This window comes from Lucilia cuprina, chromosome 4, assembly GCF_022045245.1.
Source record: "Lucilia cuprina isolate Lc7/37 chromosome 4, ASM2204524v1, whole genome shotgun sequence".
NCBI lineage: Eukaryota > Metazoa > Arthropoda > Insecta > Diptera > Calliphoridae > Lucilia > Lucilia cuprina.
In genome coordinates this window covers 31,600,120-31,627,766 of record NC_060952.1, presented here as the reverse complement: position 1 = coordinate 31,627,766, position 27,647 = coordinate 31,600,120, and the positions used below count along the sequence as shown (strand labels likewise).

Genomic DNA, 27,647 nt, shown 5'->3' with positions numbered 1-27,647 from the left:
TTAGATTCTTCGGAAGTCATTAAACATCACTTCCACAGAAGGTAAAACAATTCAAAAATTGCTACTTTTCAAGTAGTGATAAATGTTATTCTTTTGGAAGTACTTCGCTTTATTTTAGCTGGAATGTTACATTTTTAAAAAGTAAGATCAAAATTGACGTAAGTGTTGTGCTGATCGTCCGGCACTAATGATCAGGGAAGCATATACAAATAATAAAATTAGAAATCTAGAAATCTAAGTAAGACTTCCAAAATAAAAGTCATCACATTATAATCAAACCTTAATATACAATCTGGAAAGCATGTGTAATTCTTTATGATAAGAACATTCCTGAAAGTAAAAGTCTTTTTGCTCATGATCACAAAAGTAGAATGAATGAATAATTCCATGTCATTGATCGCTTGATAAACTAAATACACCTATGTATACATAAACTTAAACCCAAACGAAAAAAAAAACTCCCATGCAACTCATCATTATGATCAATGCAATGATCATCGACATTAACTTATTAAGCAGCCAACATAGCATCATCACCATCATCGTCTTTATCATGCCTGAAACCAAAAAAAAAAAAAAAAATAATCAAATTGTATGAGTTGTATGTAAACAGCCACAGAAACAACAATTGTTATGCAACAAATGTTTTTTTTTTTGTTTAGCTGTGCAACCAAATTAAATACATTTTTTTGCGCTTTATACTTTAAAGTGGTTTTACTTAGTTTTAACAAACTATGTTAGTAAGAGTCGTAAGTTGTTAATTAATTGAAAATCGAAAAAGTGAAATAAATAGTTATTCACGCAAGTTTTACTTTTTTGCTTCACTTTGGCAACATAAAGATTTATCTAGGTTAATAGTTGGATAATTTGATTTTAATTCCGGTTTCGTAAAATAGCCAATGGTCCACATGATGTTTTTAAAGCCAAAAAAATAGAACGCATTTTCAAAAGAGCTCCCAACACATCCGGTAGGAAAGCAGCTCGGTTAGCTCAGTGCTCGGACTATTTGGTATGAAAAGTTAAAGCTAATGCAGGTTTAAAAACATACAAGGCTCAAAAAGTTCCTGACAGGAACGCTGCTAAAAATTTAGAGGCCAAAAACAGAGCACGGAAATTGAAGTAAGGTTTTATAAAAAAATATTCTTGCTGCATAATGGATGACGAAACGTATGTTCTGGCAGATTTTTCGCAACTTCCAGGTCAAAAGTTTTATGTTGCTGATACTCGAGGGAATGTTGAAGAAAAGTTTAGGACCCAAAAGCAGACAAAATTTCCCAGAAAGTTCTTGGTATGGCATGCTATATGCAGTTGCGGCAAAAGAAGCCAATCATTTGTTACAACGGGCTCTATAAATACCGAAATTTACATCAAGGAATGTTTACAAAAAAGGCTGCTTCCATTCATAAGACTTCATAATGTGTCCACTTATTTTTGGCCTGACTTTGCATCCTGTCACTATGGTAAACAAGCCCTTGAGTAGTACAAGAACAATAATGTGGTATTTGTACCAAGAGAGGCAAATCCTCCAAACTGCCCGGAGCTAAGGCCAGTGGAGAGATATTGGGCTTTTGTTAAAAGAGAATTGAAGAGTACAAAAAAGGTGTCCAAAAGTGTGGTAGATTTTAAACGGAGATGGACTACATGTTCGAGCAAAGTGACAGAAAGCACTATAAAAACGTTAATGGAAGGGTTTCCGAAAAGGGTTCAAAATTTCATCACTAGTGATTAAAACTATAAAAATATTTTTTTTTTATAAATTGTAATAATAATTTGAATCAAATAAAAAAAAATAAAGCTGTAAGTTTAGTGGTTTCTTTTTTATAAGCATATATGTATGTTAAGAATTTTTCGATCTCACTCCTTAGTAGAATTAACACTATTCCAACAAGATTTACATTCGTTTCATATTAAATATTAACCACATTTGTTTCGTTTTACTTTCAGTTATGGTCTTTCTTATGAAGAAATCGAAAAAGGTTTACCCACCATTGACACCTCGAAAACTTTGATTCGTGAAGTCTGTCCACCTTTCTTCTCTGGTGTGGAATGTCGTCCCGGTAAATACAGACGTTTCGATGGGTTATGCAACAATATTGAACATCCAACATGGGGCGCTGCCATGGCACCGTTTCAACGTTTAATTGGTCCCCTCTATGCTGATGGTATTAATGCTCCTCGTATATCGGTGACAGGACGTGATTTACCCTACTCACGTGTGGTTTCACGTACTATGCATCCCGATGATGGTTATCATGATCATGCTGGCACTGTTATGGTTATTGCTTGGGGTCAATTTATGGATCACGATTTCACTTTAACCGGTACACCCTTGGGTAAGTGTTGAAGCTTAACAGCTTTTTTTTTTTGGTAAATTATTTCCAATAACATTTTTCTCTCTCTTTCAGATCCCATTAATCGTAATGATCCCGAAGAATGTTGCAAACGTCCCATGCATTTGAAACATCCCTATTGTAATGAGATTCGTGTACCAGATGATGATTATTTCTATCGTCTTTTCAATGTTAAATGTATTGATTTTGTACGTGGTTTCCCTTCACCTAGACCTGGCTGTAGATTGGGTAAGTTGTAGCCAGCAGGTGTTATTGCAACTGCATTTATTGTTTAGTTTTAAGTTTAATTGTTTTTCTTTTTTTGGTGGCGGCCAAGTTTAAGCTAAAAATTCCTCTAAATGTTAAGGGCTCGCCTTAATTTTTTTTGTTTAATTTTTCAATACTGGTAGCCAAAGTTGACTTTTTAAGTCTGTTTTCTGAGATTGTTTTTAAATCTTTAAGTTTTTAAATAAAACTTAAGCCTGCAGCTTATAAACTGTTAGTAGTTTATAATACTTAAACTGTCAATCATTTAATGTGGCTGCAACTTTTCGTTGCTTGAGTGTTGAGCTGTGTTTTATTTTGTTTGATTTCATAGAGTAGGCGTTTATTTAGGGGGGGGGGGCGAACTTTAACAGGTTAGTCTGTTAACGCCCATGTCATAATTTTGAGCTTTTTAATAAAATACCTTCTATTTAGTGGTAAATGTACATACATATGTATACGAGTCTGTATATAGTAATATCGAAGGTCGTTTGAAAAGGTTTTATTTGTGTTTATTTTTCTAATTCTATGGCAATGTGGTTTTGACTGCAATATTGTTTTGATGTGAAATATTCTTTTGAAATCAGTAAACGGTCTTGCTTTATGTTTTGAAAGAATTTTTTTTTTTGTTCAATTTTTCCTTGAGATTGTGCTTGTCAGACATTTCATTGTCCAAACGGAAGTAAAGTTTAAGTTGACACCTGCATATAACAATTTTAAGGTCATAATTGTACGTGTAAGATTTTTTATAAAGCAAGAAGTTGCAGCTAAAGCTCAATTATGTTCTTGACATTCCAAAACAAATTAACTGCCAGTTATTTTATGTCGCCAACTGATCACTGATTACTCTAACAGAGTTTCTATTGATAGTTACTTTATGTAATGGAAACTGATTAAATAAATTCCTGATTTTTTACATTAAAGACTATACTTTTCAATTGTACAAAATCCCACGATAATAGTCTTCTCGCCAGGATATTCAGATTCCTAATTTCTAAAAGTCCTTTGAAATCTTAGAGCAGAGAAGTGATAATAGTATCACTGAATCAATCTTCACGAGTGCGTTGATCCGTTCTCCTATGAATATCTCATTATAGCTTTGGAATGGCTTTAAATGCTTTGAAATTTTCGAAAATTTTTCGAAGCTTTAAATCAGAAAAGTGATAATTCTCTAGATATCTTAATAGCTTTAAAATGTAGGAGAATTAAGTGTTTATATATATCTATTTGAGGTCTATGTAGTATATAATATGTATCCATCGCAACAAGCTCTCTAAATAGACTGATAATAGTTTCTTTTCTCCAGGATATTCAGATTTCCAATCCTTCGAAATCTTTAAACAGTAAAGTCATAATAGTATCACTGTATCACTCTTCAGGCATAAGTCGATCTGTTATCCTCTCGATATATCAATATAGCTTTAGAATCACTCTAAATGCTTCGAAATTTCTGAAAACCTTCGAAACTTTAAAGCAGAAAAGTGATAATAATATATAGTCACACTGTATTGATCTGAGCTATTACATATACCTCTACTGCTCTCGATATCTCAATAGCTTTGATATTTAAGAGAATATGTATATGTACCCATCTCTAACAGCTCTCTAAATGGACTGTAATGATTTCCTCGATGTCACTGACCTCTCTCTTTCTTCAATATCTTTCATCTCAAAACAGAAGACATTCAACATCGAACAAAAATGATTGATCATTCAATATTTGATTGTGTCTTGTCATGATTACATTTTACAGCTCCAAGCTTTCTAAAAGACTGTAATGAATTCAACGATATCGCCGATCCCTCTCTCTTTCTTTAATATCTTTCATCTCAAAACAAAATAATAATCCACACATCAATCAAAAAAGATTTATCTTTCAATATTTGATCGTGTGATGTCATGATTACATAAATCTGCTTCAAATCTGGTTTCATACTGCCATCCTTGGAGTGTAGATTCGGATAAGTTCAAGCATGAACTTTTGTTCTTTGGGTTGTCACAATAGAGCAGTTTTTTATCACCATGAACTAAATATTATTTCTAAGCCCCAATTTTACCAGCTTCCGGAAACTATGCTTTGCTGACACATAAAATTAAGACCAGGGGCGGATCCACGGGGTGGGGATAAAAGGGGAAAATGCAGCTCAACCTCTAAATTATTTTATCCATCCTTTCCTTCAAAGTATTTACAAATTATTTAATAACAACTCTTTTCAAAATTTCCAGGTTCTCGCCAGCAATTCAACACTTTAACTGGTGTCATTGATGCCAATACAGTCTATGGTGTAAATGAGAAATTCGCCCGCAAACTACGTACCGGTTATGGTGGTTTATTGCGCATGAACCCTGTCTTCAATGAATATGGTCTTAAGGATTTATTACCTCTCAAGTTAGATATTCCCGATGAAGGTTGCACTAGACCCAACAAGAGTATGTTCTGTTTCGAAGCCGGCGAGATACGTGTCAATGAACAATTGGTCTTAACCTGTATGCACACTTTAATGGCCAGAGAACACAATCGTTTGGCTACCGGCTTGGCACATGTCAATAAACACTGGGATGATGAGACTCTATTCCAAGAGGCCCGTAGAATTAATATTGCCATTGTACAGCATGTTACATACAATGAATTCTTACCCATTTTGTTGGGCAAAGAAGTTATGGAGAAATTTGGTTTGGTTTTGCAAAAGGATGGTTATTGGGATGGTTATGATCCTAAGGTAAATCCTGGTATTATTGATTCATTTGCTGGTGCTGCTTTCCGTTTTGGTCACTCCTTATTGCCAACAGCTGTCGAACGTTGGTCCAAGGCTCATAAGTTTATTGCCTCAAAGAGATTGTCCGATTTGATAAGACGTCCTTATGATTTGTACAGAGCTGGTGTTTTAGATGAATATTTTATGGGTTTAATGAATCAAGTGGCCCAGGCTATGGACGACTCTATAACACAAGAAGTAACAAATCATTTGTTTAAGAAGGAAGGTGCTAGATTTGGTATGGATTTGGTGTCGTTTAATATGCAACGTGGTCGTGAATTTGGTATACCCGGCTATATGGAATTCCGTAAATTCTGTGGTCTACCCACTTCAAATACCTGGGATGAAATGTTTGGTTCTATGCCCAATGATACTATTTTAAGATATCAATCCATATTCGAGTAAGTTTGAATTTTTTTAAGATTTAAAAAAAAAAATAATTTTAATTTTCTTAATAGACATCCTGCTGATATTGATTTATGGTCTGGTGGTGTTTCGGAAAAATCTTTGCCTGGTTCAATGTTGGGTCCCACTTTTGCCTGTGTTATTGCCACTCAAATGAGTTATATAAGACGTGGTGATCGTTTCTGGTATGAGTTGCCCAACCAGCCTTCTTCATTTACACCCGAACAATTGCAGGAAATACGCAAAGCCAAACTATCACGTTTGATTTGTGATAATACAGATTTAATAGATACAGTACAAATATACCCCATGGTATTGCCCGATCATGAAATGTAAGTTAACTGTGAATATAAAATCTTAGAAACATATAATTGAATTCTTATGTATTTTTTCTTTAAAATTTCAGTAACCCCCGTGTACCTTGTAAGAGTGGTATTATACCCTCAATTGATTTATCAAAATGGGCCGATTATGCTAGTCCCGATATCGCCTCACCAGTTTTTGTAAGTACTTTTTGAATATTTTTTTAACATGTATGATTAACTCATGGACCATTTCTCTTTCTTCTTGCAGAACTATATTAATGAAATTCCCGATACTTTGCTAAATTTCCGTAAGAAATAATTGACGTTTCCCCAGTCCCTCAGCATTTCTTTGTTAAATACTCAAGGAGCATTATATTCATACTCCCTCCCTAATCATCATTATATTTTTTTATTTTTCTCTTACTCTTCGACACACATTTCTCTTATACATTTTTTTAACTTATTAAAAGTCGTCGTTTTCCGTTTACTCTCATCTCTATTCTAAGTCAATGATATATTTTTCTCTTTGATACATGTGTTCTTAGCATTTTTCTTCATAATTATTATAAAAAAAGAATGTATTTTATTTTATTCACTTGCTGTCGTCATAATTATTTTTTTCGATTATTTTGCAATGATTGCTTTTTATTTTACTTTTTAATTTTTGATTTTTTTTGTATATATTATTTTTAAATAGTAAAAATTTTTTAAGTATTTTTTTTTCATTGTAATCATTATTTTGTTTAAACATTTAATAATAACAATTTATACAAACAATAAATGAAATAAAATATATAAATAAAAAAAACGAACTGATCTTTTTAAGATTTGAGGAAAATATAGAAGTAAATTTTACATCCCTGACTTTGGGTCAATAATAGACAGATACTCATAAAACTCGGTGGAGAGATTTGTACTCATAAAAAACTTACTTATGTCGAATTTTAGCGCTATACTCGTACATTCCAAACAGTAATGACCTGGCTAGAATGGGTTAATTATGGACCGATCCCTGTAAAATTATGTTAATAGACTTCTGCTCGTAAGAAACTATAGAAAACATTTGCTTAAAATTTCAAGCTTCTAGCTCTTTCCGTTCGGACTCCATCGTGCTTTCAACAAACAGACGGAAAGACATGGCTAGATCGTTTTCAAGTTTAATAAAGACCCAGAATATATATTCAGAATTCAGAATTTTAATTTATAGGGTCAGGAAATTATATTTAAGAATGTGATTCTGTCTGAAATAATCACTTCATCACAAGGTTAAAAAGAGACAGTCCACAAATTCTCAGAAAGTACCCTACTACATCCACCAATATTAAAAAATGAAGTTTTTAACAGATCAGGGTCCATAAATTAATAAGATAGCTAACACTCGATCAATTACTTCAACAACACCTCTAGTATGGAAATATTAAACAAAATATCACCGATAATATGATTTTTTTTTCGAAGTGACTTCCTATTAGTTCCCTGTTGAAAATATCAATTGGATTTCGGAGATCTTTAAATAGTTGATCTCTATATAAAGAAAAATATAGCGACTATTTTGTGAATGCTATCAAATCTGTGTCATGCGATCACCATTGAATCTTAATGTACATAAATCATCACCATTAAGATCGAAGAGAAGCACCATTAACGAAGTCTGTGATTTCTTACAATCGAGAGAAAGGTCTTGATCCAAGGATTGGCGAATGAAGCACCTGCACTTTAAGTGATAAACATAGAGAAATAGAAGAGACATGTGAATGCGATAAAATCTGTGACATAAGATCACCAGTTCATAAATTTCCAAGTCATTGACTGTTGAAAATATCAATTGGATTTCGGAGGCCTTTAAATATTTGGTCTCTATATGAAGAAAATTAAACGAAAAAGTATAGCTACTATCTTGTGAATGTGTATCATGTGATCACCATAGAATCTTAATGTTCATGAATCATCACCATTAAGATCGAAGAGAAGTACCATGAACGAAGTCTGCAATTTATCCCAATCGAGATTCTTTGATGTCTGCAAAGGTCTTGAAACCCTTCCTATTAAAAAGAGGCAAAAATCATGGAGGATTGGCGGATAAAGCATCTGTACTTTATATAATTAACATAGAGAAATAGAAGAGACATGAGAATGCGATAAAATCTGTGCCATACGATCACCTATTCATAGACTCTTAATATATATGCTTCATTACCATTAAGTTTTCTCACAATCGAGATTCTTTGGAACATTCAAAGGTCCTGAAACCCCAACTATTTAAAAGATGCAAAGATCATGCTAGATCATGGTGTCAGAGAATTGGAGAATGAAGCACTTGTACTTCAAGTGATTATCATAGAGAGATACTTAGAATGAAGTTTGTAATCTTTCACATTTGAGGAGTTTTTTCATGCGCTTAATGTTCACTAATTGTTTAAAATACTTGTAAGCGATTGTGGTATGTACTTGCCATCAATGACATTACAGTGTTGAATTAATGACTTAAAATGATGCTATGACATAAGTAAATGTTAGCTTTTTAACATCTTATTTAGTAATGAAAGTTTTTGCAAGGAAATTTTTTAAGATCTTATGAACTATAAATAAAAATGCTTTTTTATGCTTAAAGGAATGAATATTTTATTTTATTATTGTTTTAAAAAATGTACATTTTTTACACAATAATTAAATTTATCGACTACAATAGATTTAGGAACTATTATTTGGCATATGTATATTAAAACTAATATGTAAACGAATTATAATACTTAATAAACTAAACATTAAATTAAAAAATTCATACTATTGATATATTAGAAAACATTCAATATTTAAATTTTTGTTACAAAAATGTCCAGCTATTACAGTATTTACTGTTAAACATAAAAACCACTTTAAATTAAAACTATAAGCCTTAATGTATGCTTAATAAAACTTTAAAAAATAATTTTACAAATAAATAAAATAAAATAAATAAATACATTTGTATGATACAAAACAAAATCACAGCTTAACGCAATTAAAATTAAGGAAAACATAATAATAAACTTGTCAACTTTGTTACCGCAAAACAAAGTTAACAAAGTTTTGGGTAACTTTTGTTTTCGTTTACATATTAAAGAAATTACATTGACCTTAATTTTTGTTTTAATCTTTTTTTAAGTATTGTTATCATCATCATCGTGGGTATTTGGTTATTATCACATTTCATCAGATCAACAAATCAACCTTGTTTATTTTTCATCTCATTATTCAAAAGTATTTATGAAAGGAGCAATGGAGTTAATATCTTCACAATCGGGTATAGCTTTGCCTTTGAATTTCAGACAGGATTCACCACAGGTTTGACCTTGGAAGTAATCGCCAAACATTTTCTTACATTGGGCACAGTTGTTCAAACAGACTTGTATGAAATCAATGCCGGACATGGTGTCTAGAGACGGAGATCAAATGGAAGGAAAATTTGTTTAAAAATTAATAAAAGTTATAAAGCAATATAAAGAGAAATTAAGTGAATTAACCATAAAGAGCTTTAATGATTGAGCTTTTATTAAACTGTAATAGAAATTGTTCCACAAAACAAAAAAACTTGTTACCAATTTAAAGATCATTTAGAAAGTAATCTTAAAGCACTAAAATTTCATTGAAAAGCTTTATGTTGAATTAAATGAAGCTTTTGCAGATTAATAAAAGCCCCTAAGCTCTGAATACCAGTGCGACAGTAGGATTTCATTTAAAGCTTTTTTATCAATTATCCGAAATAGCTTAATAAATCTAAAGTTTAAAGCTTTTGCTATATAAAGAATATGTCACAAAAGTTTCTCCCAAAAAAACTTAGCTTTAAAAGAACAATAAAAGCTTATTAATGTGACGTACAAAATGCTTTTGCTTAAAGTATATTTATAGCAATTATTTGTGTAAATTCAGGACTGATAAAAGCTGTTTAATGTGAAATAGAGTTTTAGCGGTTTTATAAAAGCTTATTGATGTTAAGTAAAATAACAGCTTTAAGCTCTAAATACCAGTGTAACAGTAAGCTTTCAATTAAAGTATATTTTTAGCAATTATTTGAGATTGATATAAGCTCGTTAATGCAAAATAAAGTTTAAAGCTTTTGTTAAGTATAAATGTCACAAAAGTTTCTACCAAGAAAACTAAGCTTTTACATAACGATAAAAGCTTATTAGTGTGACGTAAAAGTTTTTGTTTAAAGCAAGTATTTTTCTAAATCCAAAACCGATAACGGCTCTTCAAAATTAAATAAATCTTGAGCTTTAAGCTTTTTTTGAGTTTTACAATAAAAAGCTTTTAATAAATTTATTTGCAACAACTATTTATATAATTTGAAATATGAACTGATTTTAATGTGAAAAGGCGTAAGAGCTTTCAGTTTATTGAAATGCTTTTAAGCATAAAATCGTCAATGCTAAAAAAATTTAAAAGTTTCGTTCAAGAAACCAAAGCTTTAAGAGAAAGATAAAAGCTTAAAGGATATTTGTAGCAATTATTCGTAAAAATTCAAGACTGATAAAAGTTTTTTATTGTAAAATAATTCTCGAGCTTTTTCTATGAGGTACAATAAAAAGCTTTTATTATTGTTTATTTGTAGTAACTATTTGTAAAGCTTAAGTAACAATTGATCTTAATTTGCAATTGTATTTTGAAATGAGCTTTCATATAATTGAAAGGCTTTAAAGTTTTCTATTTTAATCTTGAAATCATAAAAAGCTTTTGTTAAATAGATTTTCACTTAATTCCAACACGAGTAGTAAAATTTTTATCAATAAACTTACCAAAACGTTTGCCGAAATGTCCAATAGAAGGTAAGGCCTGACTGACTTCAATTAGACAACAGCTGATGGCAATGACAGCGAAAGCAATGACTACAGTTTTTGAGGAGAACATTTTTAAGGCTGCGAAAAATATGAATGTTAGCTTCACGAAATTCAAATTCACTTTTCACACAATTTATTTAAAGTCAAATAAACACTTTTATTAAAGTTTATTTCCTTTGTTTTTTTTTTTTTCTTAAACTTTTTTAAGAGACGTTATGTTTTTCAATGCTGTAATGTTTGTTTTAAAATAAAATATTTTATCAATTTACTTGGCTTTATGTATGAAAACAGATTCTTTGTAAACAAATTAAATTAATTCATTTTGTATTTTGTCTCGTGAGTTTACTTTGTAGCGTTTTTTGTATTTTCTTACAAGAAAGCTTACCGAGCCAGAAAAGTTACTAAAAAAAAGTACCAAATCAAGTTGTAACTTTTTACGCATGTTTAAATTGAAATTTTTAACAGCTTTGTTTTAAATTCAGCAGTGAATTTTTTATTTTACGCAAAAATTAAATGGTTAATTAGCATCTGTGTTGGGTGATACACGTAGAGAAGTTGTAAGAAAGAAGATTATTAGTACAAAAGAAAAAAGAACATTTTTAACTTACATGTTTAAGCTTTTAAGTGTTTTACAACTAAAGTTGATTTTATTAGCTTTATTAGACATGTAAGCTTTAGAAAGCTCAAAGCCCTTAAATAATAATATAATTTATAAAAGCATAGTTGTAAGAAGCTTTATTATACTTAAACTTATATTAAAACTTTTGAATGCTTTATTATACTTATCTAATTAAAGCTTAAGTAAAAACACAGCTTTGCTAATGAGCTTTTCAAAAGTGTTTGCATTTTTGCAATAACTATAGCTTTCATATTAATTTAAAGCTTTTGAATATTTTTCAAAACATTTAAGCTTTATAAAAACGTGGTATTTCATTTCTGTCTCATCGACTTTTGTCTCAGTGTTTTGTAACTGGATTTAATTAATTTAATTCATATTTAAGACAAAACAAAAACGTTTAAGCTGTTTAACATGTTTAAACGTTTTATGTGAGTTTTACGTGTATGTTAATTTAAAACTATCAAAAGAAATATCATTTCTTTCAAATACAATTAACGATCACCACGTGAATGATAGTCATAAACATTACATTGGAATAGGGACAACTTTAAGAATATTTATGGGTCAATTATTTCCAGATATTTCTAAAAATGTTTTATATGACTTATATTTTTCAATTATACTTGATATTTTTATTGATTTATAAGCTGTATAATAAGTTAAACAAATCAGCTATAAATGCTGAAAATAAACATATTAAAAAAATAGCGTTCACTATATTGATTATAACAGGAATTACAATTTACATAGTGATGCATGTAATATTTGTAGGTACTTTACACGTTTCTATCCAAAATGTTCGATTTCTTCACTTGAAACAAAGGCGACGTTTTAACCATTCGTGATTTACACTGGCGAGGTTCCACACCCACTTATACTACACTTGTAAGGTAATAGTAGACTGGGTATATTGGGGATTAGTACCAATAGTGGGTGTGGCCTCCAATATATAATATAATTACTTATATCTGGAACACCGAAACAATTAGGCTGCTCAAACGAGTTTACACGAGTATCTTTATGTTCATAATGAATATTTCTGACAAAAATGGACTATTCTAAGGGGCGTGGCGCCTTCCATATCAAGTTAGCATTAAAATCTGTATATATAGAAGACTAAAATAGTCGTTTAATATTGTATGAACATTTTTAAAATCCATCTGCATATTTGTGGACGAAAAGGTCAGACTGGCTGCAGTGGGCGTGGCAACTTCTATATACAAATATTATATACTAGCATACCATGGGTGCTTCGCTACTCTAACTTAAATAAAATATATAAAAAATTTTGTTTACTTTTATAGAAAATTAAAATTGATTAAAAAAGAAAAGTACCAAATAGTCACCACTTAAAGAATATTATTCAGTCAAGACCATGAATGTTAAAATTAATGTTCCTAGGTTGAATATTTTAGAAAATTAAAAAAGTACAATTTATGAGATAAAAAGTACTAAAAAAAAGTACTAAAGAATCTTATTCAATGAGGACTGTGTATGTTTAATAATCATGTGTTTTGAGTTCCTATTAAAGAACATACAAAGAGTATCATTTGAAGGTAGAAAAAGTACCAAAAAAGGAATAAATTTTACCTAAGTGGAAAGTACTAATAAAAAGAGTAAAAATTTTCCCCTTTTTGCTTGAAATATACTTTTTCGAGAATTAAGTTTACAAAATGTTCCGTATTTAAATCTATATATCGCAGATAAAACTCAAACAATATAAATACAGTTTTCTCCCTTTTACACCAAAAAAGGACTGAATTTAAAAAAAAGTACGAAACAGGTGTCTCATAATTTTGAGAGATGTATCAAAAATATTTAGAAAAATTTGATTATGTTAATTAGTTCAAAAGTAATAAAGGGCCAAAAAAAGGTACCAAAATCACCTTTGTTACACATTTTACTCCTTAAAGGTAGGAATTTCAAAAAAAGTACCAGACACCCATCTGCTCATTTTAAGAGTAGATACAGGGGCATTTAAAATTTTTCTTGTATCACTAATATTGTGTAACACGAATTACATCTGAAGTTATTCTCAGGAAGTCAATGAATTTGGAATCAAATAAAAAGGACATCCCTCCTATGACAGGCTTGTGTTAAACTCATCACTTTTTCAGTTTTATTTCAGTATTTCCATGGAATAAATTCTACTTCTTTTTCGCTTCTTTGGAAGTTCTTTTTTTTGCTAGGTATAGAATTCAATTTCGTTAATTTTCTATACAAGTGTGAGCAGAAAGCTACTATGAAACCCTTTTTAATGGAGCTACTCACTGGTAATCTTACATATATTGGTGTGCAGGGAAAGAGAAATGATGGCAGATTATAGTCAACAATAAACAGACAGTAGAAAATTAGCTCTTTGCCTATTTTGATTGTTTATTATACACATGTGAGCAAACATGTCACGTGTGAAATTAATAATGCAAGAAAGATCATTAAAGAGCTAATTGAAAATGACAAAACGAAAACAGGTGGACCATTGCTTTTAGCATTTTAATCCCGAGTCTCATTTAGTGTAAAATGGTTGATGTGGTGTTCTTAAAAGTTTTCATATATATAAAGTATTTTCTTACTATTACCACGCTGTAATATCTTGATCCAGTTTATACTGGTCTTTAAAAAAAGCACAAATATTTTTAGTGTGTTTACCAGTTTGATTTATGTATATTTAATTAAGAACGAATAATGTTAATTAAATGACTAATAAGAAAAATATTAACTTTAAGTATTTCCTAGCGGCTCATAAGCATATTTCTTTTTTTTCAAAAACAGGTTTAAAAAATTTTCTCACGTTTTAAATGCAAATTAAAAACGTAGTAGTTTTTTTTTACTTAATAAATCATTTAAATTTAATTAATTCTTTTTTTTTGAAATTTTTTATTCATGTTTTGTTAAAAGACAACAATAATAACTATAAGCCAAAATAAACTGCCATTAAATATTTAAATTTATTTAAGCGCGTGGCAAAAAAAAAAAGCTAAAAATATCACAAAAATTACATTAAGTAAAAGATCCAGTTTTGTAAGAATTAAATTACTACGACTGAGCAAATTGTAATGAAATGAAATTCTTGAAGAACTAGTAGAATGAATGAGTAAGGAAGGGAGGTAAGAATGTGTTGATTGGCGTCAATTAAGATCCGTTTCGTTGTGGTGTTGTTAAGATTAACAGGAGACACAAAAAGAAACTTAAATTTCTTATAGACAAAGACCCATGTTGTTTATGATTAAATTTTCTTGCAACAATATTTTATTTTTTTTAATGTCTCTTTTGTTTTGTGTTTTTCCTATGGATTCTATTTCCTGATATCAAAAAAACAGTTGTCTGTTATAAAGGGGATTTTTTGAAATTGTTTACAATAAATTATTTTTATTGCAATTACTGGAAATATTTCTGAGAGTTATTTAATATTTTGTGTTTATTGAGCAAAGCACAAGCTATTCAAGTTATAACCCATAACAGATGGGATTTTATCAAGCTTTTCTAGCAGTAATAACTGATCATTGGGTGCAATGAATACTGTCGCATTTGCAATGACAGGGAAAAAAGAACTGGTCTTCCATCTACTCTGACTTCACCGCTAATAGTAAAACATTCCTTGACCGAAACAATTTTTTCATCCTTGGTGGGTTACATGGTGGGTTACCTAATGGGAAGTCCTATGGACTCAACCTAAACGTTTGCAAATTAGTAAACAACCGATCTAGTACCAATCGATTTATGTTGTAGTTTTTTCTGATTTTTGTTTCTAAAACTTTAGTTTGTTACAATTGTATGACATACAACGATACAACAATACAATACCGATTGTGAATTGTATATACATTTACATGTATATACAATTCACAATATGTTTATGTTTATCGTTGTAGAAGGACAATCTTTGGCCGATTTTAACAGTTGACATAAATGATATTGCTCGTGTAATAACTTATAGTTCATTCATGTCCTTTCATGACCATTAACCGATAACTCAAAGCAAGTTCAATAGTTTTAAACAAATTATGTTTTTAAATATTTTGATCTCTAATCATAAAACTATAGTTCAATGAAAATTCAATATCAATATTAAAGAAATGTGTAGGTGTTGCTGCTGTTAACTATCATTTTACAATTGACCAGTAATATTCACAAATTTGCTAACATTATTTAAACAAACGTGTTTATTTGACTTAATAATTTTTTGCACATTTTATTAATTTTTATTGTTAATAATTTTTTTTTAATATCTTAATAAACACTCACTTGATATTTTTGATTGATTTTTAATAAGATTTTATTTGGTCGTTTGGTAGTTTTATTGACTTAAACAACTAGTGTTTGTTAAGACCGTTTATTTGAAACTGATGTCTTTTGTTTCAAAAGACCTGGTCTTTTATAGTAAAATTTTATTTTGTGTTTTAAGATTTTTATTTTTTTTTTTTTTGCAAATAGTATTAGAATCGGAAGTACATTTGTTGACAAAAAAAAATATTGAAGTACTTAAGTATCAATTTAAGTTAATTATTTTAATAAGTATTTGAATTTGTACTTCCGTTTTAATTGCAAAAAAAAAATTGTTTAAGTAAAATACTAAAGTGAAATTCTTCGTGGGGGTGTAATACAATCAATTTATAATTAGCTTAAAAATAGGGGTAAAGATTTATTTGTATGTTTAATCGTTAGTTTTACTACATGTTTATCTTTAAAGACCAAAAATATAAGTTATTAGCAAATAAATCAAATCAATACATATAAATTTAGAAAAAGTATATGTGTCCAAAGGATACATGTACATAAGGGTGGGCCGTTTGCTGTGGAGGAATGATAAGGTCTCGATATTCCCGACTAAAATTAATGTTTAATTGATTCTAATATACCGCACCTCGAAATTTTTGTACTACGGTCAACATTTGGTGGGATGGATCAAAGAAGGTTTTTTGAGGTTTTATAATTTTTTTCATATTTCTTCCAAAGAAAAAATATGATATTTTGTTATCATAAGAAAGATCTTTGGAAGATGTTTTAAATGACATAAAAGACATTTTTGTGTTACAGTAAAAGTAAACAAAAATTGAAAATTTTTAATAAAATTGTAACACTGATAAATATTGCAGAATAATGTAATGCAGGATAAATTGTTTATGAGGTTTATAATGTAATAATTTTAATTAATTACATTAAATAATTCTACGAAAATAAAATAATAATCTAAAAATTCTCCCAATTATTAAAAATTTTGTAATAATTTTTGAGTTATATACAAAATTGTGTAATGCCATTGTAATCGTCTCTCATTTCAGACCTTTCATATGATACTAAATATGCATATGGTTTATTTGACTGACTATTAAACAAAGTTATAAAAACCTTCGACAAGGATGTATTTATCCATTGATCTAGCTCGCCAAGTATTGACGAAAGGACAAAATTTTTAGGAAATTGTATTTTAAAACGAAATTTTTATTTTCGTTGAAAACGTCAGCAACTGCCATTTTGGAGCCACCCTAATGTATATGCATACACTGCACATATGTTTGTATTTCACAAATTTTATTTAAGTCTACGAATTATATTTTGTTATGTATGAAACGGTTACAACATAAATATATACTTCTTGTTCCTTCTGAATTGTTCTTCTAACAAATTCTATCTAACCTCTAAACTCTAACTAACTAACTAACTAACTAACTAACTAACTAACTAACTAACTAACTAACTAACTAACTAACGAACTACGAGCTAACTAACTAACTAGCTCGCCAAGTATTGACGAAAGGACAAAATTTTTAGGAAATAGTATCTTAAAATAAACTAAATTTTTATTTTCGTTGAAAACGTCAGCAACTTCCATTTTGGATCCACCATAATGTACATGCATACACTGCACATATGTTTGTATTTCACAAATTTTATCTAACCTCTAAACTCTAACTAACTAACTTACTTACTAACTAACTAACTAACTAACTAACTAACTAACTAACTAACTAACTAAGTAACTAACTAACTAAATAACTATCTCACTAACTATTTAACCAACTAACTAACTACCTAACTAACTATTTAACCAACTAATTAACTAACTAACTAAGTAACTAACTAACTTAAATTCATATACTCTTGCCAAATATATACCACCTTTTTTGTTCATCTAATATATATTATATTATTATATATATTATAACTTGGTAATAAGTTCTATTAACATAACTACCTACTTTTCAATGACTAATCCTTACCGTCTGCATTACTTGGAAGTACTCTAGTTATGACTTTATTTTAATCTAATATAAAAAAATTGCTGACTGTTTAAAGAATTGTCTTTTGCAAAAATGAAAACAAAACAAGTAAGAAATAAGAGTCGGACGAGGCCGACCATATAATACCCTACACCTGTTCCAAAAATAAAATGAGATTCAGTTTTCATAAAAACCATTAAGTTGAAATACACCTTTCATCAGATAGACTTAAGCCATTTACCGTCGAATAGAATTATGCACATTTAAGTCAAATTTTAAAGGAAGTTTTCCATAGGGGCTATGGTCAAAAAAGGGCCTAAAACAGTGATGTAGTGTTAACTAATCATCCGATGTCCTTGGTTTGTGTTATCGCTGGCTCTTTTTGTTATTATTAAAAGAAAAACAACTTATTTAACAACTTTTTTGTAAGAAAAATAACAAGTACTTCTTTAACTCCCTTTTTTCGAGCGAACTTGGAAGTACTTAGCTTTCAAACTTGACTTGTTTCATAAAAGATGTAAAATTAGTAAAATCCTTTAAACCAAATTTCGTAGCTTTAAAAGAGTTATTTTTGTATGTGCAAAAAACGTTGAATTATAAGGTTTAGCCAATTCAACAACCATAAATCTAACATAACACAATTGTGTCGATAAAACAGTTATAAAAGCTTTTATTAGCTGAAGCAGTAACCAGTGGTAAATTAATACAAATCCAACTCAAATAAGTAAATTACATATATACATATTATATTTTCTTACCCTTCATCAAGTGTTAAATTTATATAAAAGGTTTGTTAAACAAAATCAGACCCGATCAATTCTTAGATTATATAAAAAATTCTAAAACAACTGAACGTTGTGTTGTAGTAAGGACACATAGTTTAAACGAAATTGTTGTTGCAATTACAACGATGCGTTGTAAAAATGTCAACAAGGGTTGTTAAAATGATAAATATATGTTACTTAAATTGTATACACATCGGCTGTCTAAATACTAAAAATTGAGGCGGACTTTTGTCACTGAAATTTTGAAGACTGCGGTAACTTATTTTTAATGACATATGAAAACATTTAATATCACTACGAGCTCAAAAACCCTATTAGGGGGTTGTACGGTAATGGATCGATTATCACCATTGTCAATATTCTTCGTCTTTGGCCAAAGGAAGACTATGTGTTCAATTTCATCAAATTATTTTTAAAATTGCGACCTGTAGCGTGCTCACAAGCTTCACATAGACACACAGACAGAAAGACTGACGCAGCTAATTCAACTCAGAAGGTCATCACAAGTCGATAGCTATATTTTAAGGTTGGACCAATATTTGTGTTTGTTACAAACATCAACGCAAACGCATTATACCCTCCCCACTATGGTTATATAGGCTATAAATATATGGCCACTAAAAATTCAGGTATACCCAGCAAAAACTTTCAAAGGTGCCCAGCAAAAAAAAAGAAAAAACTTCTTAAGAAGCTAAAAGTAGATTTTACTTCATGGAAATACTGAAAAAGACCTGAAGATGTTATGATTTTAACAAGCTTCTCACACAAGGGATGACCTTTTTATTTGATTCCAAATTCATTGCATCTGAAGTCATTATTAGGAAGTAATTTTTACGTCTTTTTTGGAAGTTATTGGGAAGTGAAATTATTATTATAGAATACAACTGATTTGACTTAATATTAACATAAATAAATAAACTACACGCGTTTATAAATCAACTCCAAAATAAAATTCAAAAAATTTCAGCACAAAACAAGTAAGATGTTATAGGCGGGCGAGGCCGACCATATAATACCCTTCATCTGTATAATTACAAAGTTCATGAGGGCTAGTATAGAACTTGGTTTTGCAGCTTTTTGTCGATATACGAGTAAGGAGTGAGATCGAAAAATTCTTAACTTACATATATGTTTATAAAAAAGAAACCACTAAACTTACTGCTTTATTTTTTTTTATTTGATTCAAATTATTATTACAATTTACTAAAAAAAAATATTTTTATAGTTTTAATCACTAGTGATGAAATTTTGAACCCTTTTCGGAAACCCTTCCATTAACGTTTTTATAGTGCTTTCTGTCACTTTGCTCGAACATGTAGTCCATCTCCGTTTAAAATCTACCACACTTTTGGACACCTTTTTTGTACTCTTCAATTCTTTTTTAACAAGAGCCCAATATCTCTCCACTGGCCTTAGCTCCGGGCAGTTTGGAGGATTTGCCTCTCTTGGTACAAATACCACATTATTGTTCTTGTACCACTCAAGGGCTTGTTTACCATAGTGACATTCCTTGATGTAAATTTCGGTATTTATAGAGCCCGTTGTAACAAATGATTGGCTTCTTTTGCGCAACTGCATATTGCTTGCCATACCAAGAACTTTCTGGGAAATTTTGTCTGCTATAGTCCGAGCACTGAGCTAACCGAGCTGCTTTCCTACCGGATGTGTTGGGAGCTCTTTTGAAAATGCTTTCTATTTTTTGGCTTTAGAAACATCATGTGGACCATTCCTTCTACCTGAACCAGGTTTTCTATCAACTGACAAGTTCTCCCGGTACTGTTTAATAACATTGGAAACAGTTTGACGGCAGACCTTTGTATGCTTGGCCAACTTTTTGTAAGACCAAGTTGGGTTTAGTTGAAAATATTTAATAATTTCAGTACGCACTTTTTTCTGATCACTCATTTTAATCAGATTAACAAAAAAATTAATATAATTGACATTACACATAATAACTGACATGTTTTTCAAAGGTAAGTTGATCAAAAAAAAAATCAAATAATACTTTGGTTGACAAATGTAATGAAAAACGTGTGTTAAGAATTTTTCGATCTCACTCCTTATATTAAACATACCAAATTTCATTGAATTATCTTCAAAATTGCGACCTGTAGTTTGATTACAATGCTTACATGGATGGACGGACATAGCGAAATCGACTCAGCAAATGATTCTGAGCCGATTGGTATACTTTAAGGTGGATATAGGACCAATATTATTGTGCGTTACAAACATCAGCACAAACCTAATATACCCTCCCCACTTTCCCCCTGGGGCATGTTACTTTGGCGAGACCTTCGTCTTGGTGTTATTGCAATACCGGGGTATAAAGAGGTGGCCAATAGTTCCAGTCTGGCAGGGACTGAAAAATTGGTTACAGTCTACTGCTTGGCTTAATCCTTGCATAGATTGCCAGAGGTCAGACCATCGCATCGCATAATCTGGTACTACGAGTGGCCAGTTGCCCACAGGACTATGTCCTGGCTGGTCAGTTGGTTAAGATTCCTTCGGGACCAACGTAGTGGCTGTGGTTTAAACCCTAATTTGCGGGGAGAGTAAGTGGCGGTTAAAAGACTAAAGCATTATAATAATAGTCAATATTTCGGGATAAGTTCGGTGCTGTTGCCGAAAACAACAGATAACCCACAGAGGAGCGAATGTGTGACTAAGTGTTGGAAATGAGTTGGTATTAATTGTCTACGACTTATTGATGGATCGTACTTCGGTCCACCGGTTACGTCTCTAGGTGCTGTTGCCGAATCAACAGAGGCCATTCAATGGTCAGAGATTAGATAGCTCGAGCACTCCAGCAAAGTACTTGGGCATGGACCGGTCAAAGCCAATGTACAAAAATTGCCACCAGAGTTTTTCATTGAAGAACAAAGGGGCGATGGTAGACCGTTCTCAAGTCTACCCAGTGGATGAAAAAGACCACCGTGAGATAAGGCCGTCGAGGTAGGTACTTACGTTAAAACTCTTTACAGTCATACCACTAAAGTGGTGAAGGGTAGAAGAAACTATACCTTCCATTTTAAACAAAATTGGATTTATTTCGCTTTTTTTGGAAGTCAATAAACACCACTTCCATAGAAGGTAAACATATTCACTTAGTGCTACTTTTGAAGTGGTGGTAAATGTTATTCTTTTGGAAGTACTTTGTTTTATTTTCTTCCATATTCGAAATCAGCACTTCAGATGACACTACATTATAATTCGAAACACTCATTTACATATAATGAATATTTTCCACAAAAACCAAAATTTACAATAAAATCCATTTTATGTTGATTAAAATTATCAAGCTGATTAAACCGAAAAATAAGCGAAAAATGTAAATACAAAGAGTTAATAGCAAAATAATTTTATTAATTTAAATGTTATAACTTTAATATTCTTTGCTTGTAATTCTTGTTGTTGTAGGTTTGTTGCAGATTTTTGTAGTTTATATTGACCCAAATGTTTTAAATGATATTTAATTTTTTATTGCACACATTAAACAATTTTTAATTTAATTATATTTAGCCCATTCATATAAAACCGAAAACCAAACCCAAAACATCCAGCCAGCCAGCCATCCATCCATTGATTCATTCATTCATTCCATCATTCGATCATTTATTCATTCATTCAGTTATTCACACATTTAGAGTCATTCATTCCTTTACGTTTATTCGTTCGAACAAAATTGTAAAAAAATCTGTGAGAACAGAAAAAAATAATTTTTAAATAAAAAATTGTTGCAAATTAAGTGCCCATTGGCGACGTAGCAAATGTAAAAAGTGCGGGAAAGCGCAAAAAAGGAGAAAATTGAAATTCAATACACAACAACAAGTACACATACAGATATAAATAATTGTGTATTTATGTGTAAATACTTGTGAGAATCCCAAAAGTTTTACAAGGATTAAAGGTACCATTTTTGAAAAGCATTTATTGATTCATATTCGTATACTTTTCAATTATTTAAACTCTTTGTAATATAGAAAGAAATTTAATAATCAATTTATCATTTAATTGTAATTTGTATTGCTATTGATGCAAAATCAACTGACTATAGGTAAAACTATTGAACAGTCATTCCGAACTACAGGGCATAAAAGTAAATGAGTGGACTTGGACGATCTTTGTGTGTGTATGCTAGTAAAATGTCTGTATTAATGTGCGTAATGAAAAATGCAATCAATAATCCGTTTATCCACACATTGAATCGGATGATTTTTTTACGAGATATTCTTCATTTAAACATGCCAACAAAAAAAGAACAATAAGTGAAAAAGAGCTGATATGGAAATGTGATAAAAAGTGACAATTTAAATGATACATATTATACAATTTCTGGAGGAAAACCCCCTACATAATTAATTTAAATTTCTAATTAAATAAGTGAAATATAAATTGTTTAATAATAAAGACATATTACTATTTACGTTCATAACATAATTGAAATTTCTAATTAAATAAGTGAAATATAAATTCTTTAATAATAAGGACATATTACTATTTACGTTCATAACATAATTGAAAAGAACTTTAGAATTTCAGCGTTTTATTTCTACAAAATTACATGGCCATTTTTCAGAATATCTGAAAATTAGGTACCATATGATGTTGATGTTGTTATCAAGACAAAAAAGTACTTAAAGTACAATGAAGCGTGATTTTTTAGGTGGAAAATCAAGTTTTTTTTTTCGATATAAATGGGCCCACCCTACTGCATATATTTACAAAGTAACAACAATATTTCAGTGTTACTTTTTCATATCTATATCGGCTCTACATATATCCCAGCAAAAAAATAACTACCGACGAAGCGAAGTGATTTAAATCATGTTTCTATTGGGCTTTTGTATTATGCCAATAAAATATTTTAAAATTTTGGTAATGAGTATTATAGGTAATGTACTTATTTCATATATTACTTGGTAATATATGAAATAAGTCGTCGTTATCAATAACATAAAATATTGTTTTTTACAGAATTTGTAGTCAAATGTCTATAGCGTATGTCTAATAGGGAATTAGTTAGTGTTTCTAACCGTAGTCCATTTTGGAAGATCTTTCAAGAAATGTCGATATTTACATTTGTGTGGAAACCATTCCAGATAAAATGATAAAATTACCTTTTAATGGGAATTGAGTAAGAGTATAGACTAGCAAACATAAAAAATAACTGTAAAACCAGTTTTAAATCCGGAAAAGTCGGGTAAGCAGATTTGTAAACAGTTATTTTTTGGTCATCGTCAAAAAAAAATAAGTAGTTATTCACCCAAAAAGTAACTACTTACACTTTTCTCTAATATTACTTGTCTACTTACCGGGTAAGTGAAGATTTTGCTCAGATATGTGTCAATTTCCATTGTTAGTGTATATTTTTTTTACCCACCATCAAAAATTATAGAGTTATATTGTTTTTGTCATTCCGTTTGAAACATATTGTAATATTCATCTAAAACCCAGAAAAGAATATATATTTTGGGTCCTTATTATATTCTAAGACGATATAGCCATGCCTGTCCGTCTGTCTGTCTGTTGAAGCACGAAAGTGTCCAAATGGATATAGCCAAATAAGCTGAAATTTCGCACTAATATAGCGGTGAAATTCAGCACAAACTTACTTCATAGGAACCTTAATCTCTTTGTAAAATTTTATAAGGATAGGCCCTTGATTGATTGGGCCTACTAAACATATACATACAAATTACTCTTTAGAATGACTTCAGAAGTAGTGATTTTGAAACCAAATAAAACAGACTTCCTTCCCATAACAAGACTGTGTTAAAATCATCACTTCTGTAAGTTTTTTTTTCATTACTTCCATAGAGTAAATCCTACTTCTTTTTCGCTGTTTTGGAAGTTCTTTTTCTGCTAGGTATTTATTGATGTGTCTAATTACCTTCCCAAAAATAAAACGAATTTCTTCCAAAAGAATAACATTTATCATCACTTCAAAAGTAGCTCTAAGTGAATTTGTTTACCTTCCATGGAACTTATGTTTATTGACTTCCGAAGAAGGGAAAAAATCCACTTTCGTTTAAAATTGAAAGTATATTTTTTGAACTGAATTTTTTTTTGTTGATTGATAAATGCGCGTAATTTTTGTTAATATTATTTAAGTCAAATTAGTTGTTTTCTATAATAGTGCAGTTTCACTTCCTAACAACTTCAAAAAAAGTAACATAAAAATTACTTCCTGAGAATGACTTCAGATGTAGTGATTTTGGAATCAAATAAAAAGAACATTCATCCTATGACAAACCTGTATTAAAATCATCATTTCTTCAGATCTTTTTCAGTACTTCAATGGAGAGAATTCTATTTCTTTTTCGCTTCTTTGGAAGTTCTTTTTTTATATATTTAAGTCATATTAGTTGTCTTCTATAATACTACAATTCTACTTCAAAATAATTAAAAAAAACAACATAAAAAATACTTCTTGGAAATTACTTAAGAAGTATTAAATTTGAAAATATTGAATAAAAAAAGCATTACTCTTGTGGCAAACCTGTGTTAAAATTATCAATTCTTCACGTCTTTTTCAGTACTTCCATAGAGTAAATTTTACTTCTTTTTCACTTTTTCCATAGAGTAAATTCTACTTCCTTTTTACTTCTTTGCAAATTATTTTTATTCTTTGTTTCCACCCGAAAAACATTAAACTTTAAACTGAAATTCATTCCCAATATAACGATAATAAATATTACAAGAAAAAATCTATAGTCGTGCAGGGCCGTCCATATGATACCCTATACCAGAAAGTAAGGCGTTAAGAATATGATTTACTTTTTTAAATGAAATATTTAACATTCTAGATATACAAAATATTTAAGATAATGAGCTCAAGTACCGTCTGTATGGGGTGAGGTAAAAAATTGACCTATTTCAACCTACTATACTTGGGCTTAAAGAAAATTATATAAAAAAATATTGTGACCTGTAGCATGTACATAAGATTGACATGGACACAGTGACAGATTATTATTACTTAACCAAAGCAAGATGGTTGTATGATCAATATGTTTATACCTTTATTAAATTAGGTGCTCCTATTTATGGACTAAGCCCCAAGTTTGATGGGGCTAGAGTTAATAATGAACCGAACAGAATTTTTAAAGGTGACCAATATTTTCAATAAGAACAAAATTGTATTAATTCGAATGATTTATTAACAATAAACTGATTTTTTTCTAAAAGAGTTACATGAAGGGAGGTTATTTGTACGATATGGTCAATAATGGATCAATAATTGTTAAATGCAGAATTTTGCAAGATATTTGTAAACTAACGTGAGGTCCCTAGTTTGATTTCAAATGAAAAAAAGGCGGGAAAATATTGCTAGATTGTCTTGTAATTAAATAATGATCAAAAATATATACTTTAGTTAATAGTTAAGTGTAAGAAACGAAATAACTAAAACTCAATATAACAACAATTTAAAAATAATAACATTTCAAACTTTTGACTTTATATTTGCTGGGTATGAAAAACTCCTTGAAAGTTCAAGTGTCTGTGTAAATATACAATACATATGTACCAACAATGTTCACATATACATACCTACATACATATATATCTTTAATTCAATGAATTAATACGAAAGCGTTAATATGGCAAAATTAAAAAAAAAAAAAAAAAAAAATAAGTATTATAAAAATTATAAAGTAACTACATCAACAATAAATGTAGTTAAGTTGATAAAATTTTAATGAAAACCTGTTAAAAACAAAAACAATTACGAAAACTATATTTAAAAATATTTTAAAATTTTATTACATTTTTAATTGACTCATCTACTTACTAGTAATGTGTAACTAATTGTCCAAAAAACAATTACATTTAGTTGTCATTGTAATTAAAGTTTTCCTTATCACATTTACTTTTTATTGAAGTTTACTAATATAAATTATAAATTGTAATCTTAAATTTGGTATACAAGTAACTGTAATGGGACATTTTTCTATTAAAAGTAATTGCAATTTGAAAATCATCAATTACAAGTTATTGTTATAGCCGAAACTTCAATTACATGTAATCATTAAATTTCAAGATTGACCACAACAAATGATTTTTTTCCTGAAAATTATGTATAAATGGACTTGTACCCTTATCGAAATGCCTAATTCAATTAACATCGTTTGATTTAAAAGCAATCTAAATCATAGACCGAAAAAGACTTTGACAACGATATCAGCCAAATTAAAATATTAACATTTTAATTATTTATTCAATTGTTTAATCATTTATCTACTTAAGAATGTGTGTAATTGTGTGAAAACTTTTGTTCTGCCGCAATTTATAAATTAATTGCAAAAGTAATAAAACAAAACAATTGTATGTATACATATGATTAAATTAAATAATAATAATTTTTATTATGGGTGAAATACACATGTACATAAGGGAGGCCCCCTTTTGTATGGAGGAAAAATAAGGTGTTGATGTTCTCGACTAACATTGATTAATTCTAGGATACCGTTTCTCAAAATTTTTTTTGGTGTCAATAATTAGTGAGTTGTTAATAAAGCTATAAAAAAGCTTAAAATTTTCTGAAAAATTACAAAACTTATAATAACTTTTGAGTTGTATACAAAATTGTGTAACGTCATCGTCTCTCGAAAGCCTTTCATATGGTACTAAATTTGCCAGAGATATTAAAAAACTTATAAAAACCTTCAAAGGACCTTTTTATCCTTAGATCTAGCTCGCCAAATATTGAAGAAAGGACAAACATTTTGAGAAATGGTATCATAAAATGAACTAAATTTTTATTATCGGTGGGAACAACAGCAACTTCCATTTTGGGGCCACCTTAATGTACATATGTATATGATTGATATTTTTGTAAAAACACACTCAAAACGAAATTGTGATAAAAAGTAGAGCTTTTGCTAACAGATTTTCATACGTAATAATTGACACTTTAAAGTTGAAATCTCATAACTGAGATTTTATATTAGTATGAGATGACCTCTATGTAAACATATATACTTTAAATAAGTAGACTTAATTATAATAAGGACACTCCTACATTTAACATAGAATAAACTGTACAAAGTTTTTTTTTAAATGCCCACAATCAAACATCGACAAACACTTTGTTAAGCTTAATTATGGTTTTCTATGTTTTTTTGTAGCAATGATCAAAAGA

General features: G+C 29.8%; 2 protein-coding genes across 3 annotated transcripts in view; one reads left to right on the top strand and one right to left on the bottom strand.

The window, feature by feature from the left end:
- Positions 1–6,696, top strand: part of LOC111681298 (peroxidase) — a 76,875-nt gene extending 70,179 nt beyond the window's left edge. Inside the window, exons 5-10 of the mRNA XM_023443046.2 lie at positions 1,945–2,333; positions 2,406–2,579; positions 4,821–5,751; positions 5,809–6,087; positions 6,162–6,258; positions 6,329–6,696. Of these exons, the coding sequence (XP_023298814.1) occupies positions 1,945–2,333; positions 2,406–2,579; positions 4,821–5,751; positions 5,809–6,087; positions 6,162–6,258; positions 6,329–6,379 (1,921 nt within the window). The 3' untranslated portion in view covers positions 6,380–6,696. The remainder of the gene's footprint in view (positions 1–1,944; positions 2,334–2,405; positions 2,580–4,820; positions 5,752–5,808; positions 6,088–6,161; positions 6,259–6,328) is intronic.
- Positions 6,697–8,662: 1,966 nt separating this feature from the next.
- On the bottom strand, positions 8,663–15,844 carry LOC111681304 (eclosion hormone). 2 transcript variants are annotated; one of them, XM_046950278.1, is made up of 3 exons: positions 15,742–15,844; positions 10,836–10,955; positions 8,663–9,475 (listed from the first exon to the last, which is right to left on the bottom strand). In XM_046950278.1, the coding sequence occupies exons 2-3, from the start codon at positions 10,945–10,947 to the stop codon at positions 9,291–9,293; spliced, it is 297 nt and encodes a 98-aa protein (XP_046806234.1). In that variant the 5' UTR covers positions 10,948–10,955; positions 15,742–15,844; the 3' UTR covers positions 8,663–9,290. The 2 variants fall into 2 exon arrangements, with proteins under 2 accessions (XP_046806234.1, XP_023298820.1); XM_023443052.2 differs by lacking the exon at positions 15,742–15,844 and having other exon boundaries at positions 10,836–11,104.
- Positions 15,845–27,647: the final 11,803 nt, after the last annotated feature.

What these genes read in the sequence shown, in the direction of transcription:
- LOC111681304 (XM_046950278.1), bottom strand. Translation starts at nt 10,947, where the DNA reads ATGTTCTCCTCAAAAACTGTAGTCATTGCTTTCGCTGTCATTGCCATC. An exon ending in ACATTTCGGCAAACGTTTTG is followed by an intron (nt 9,476 to 10,835) that starts GTAAGTTTATTG and finishes CTCCGTCTCTAG; the next exon opens with ACACCATGTCCGGCATTGAT.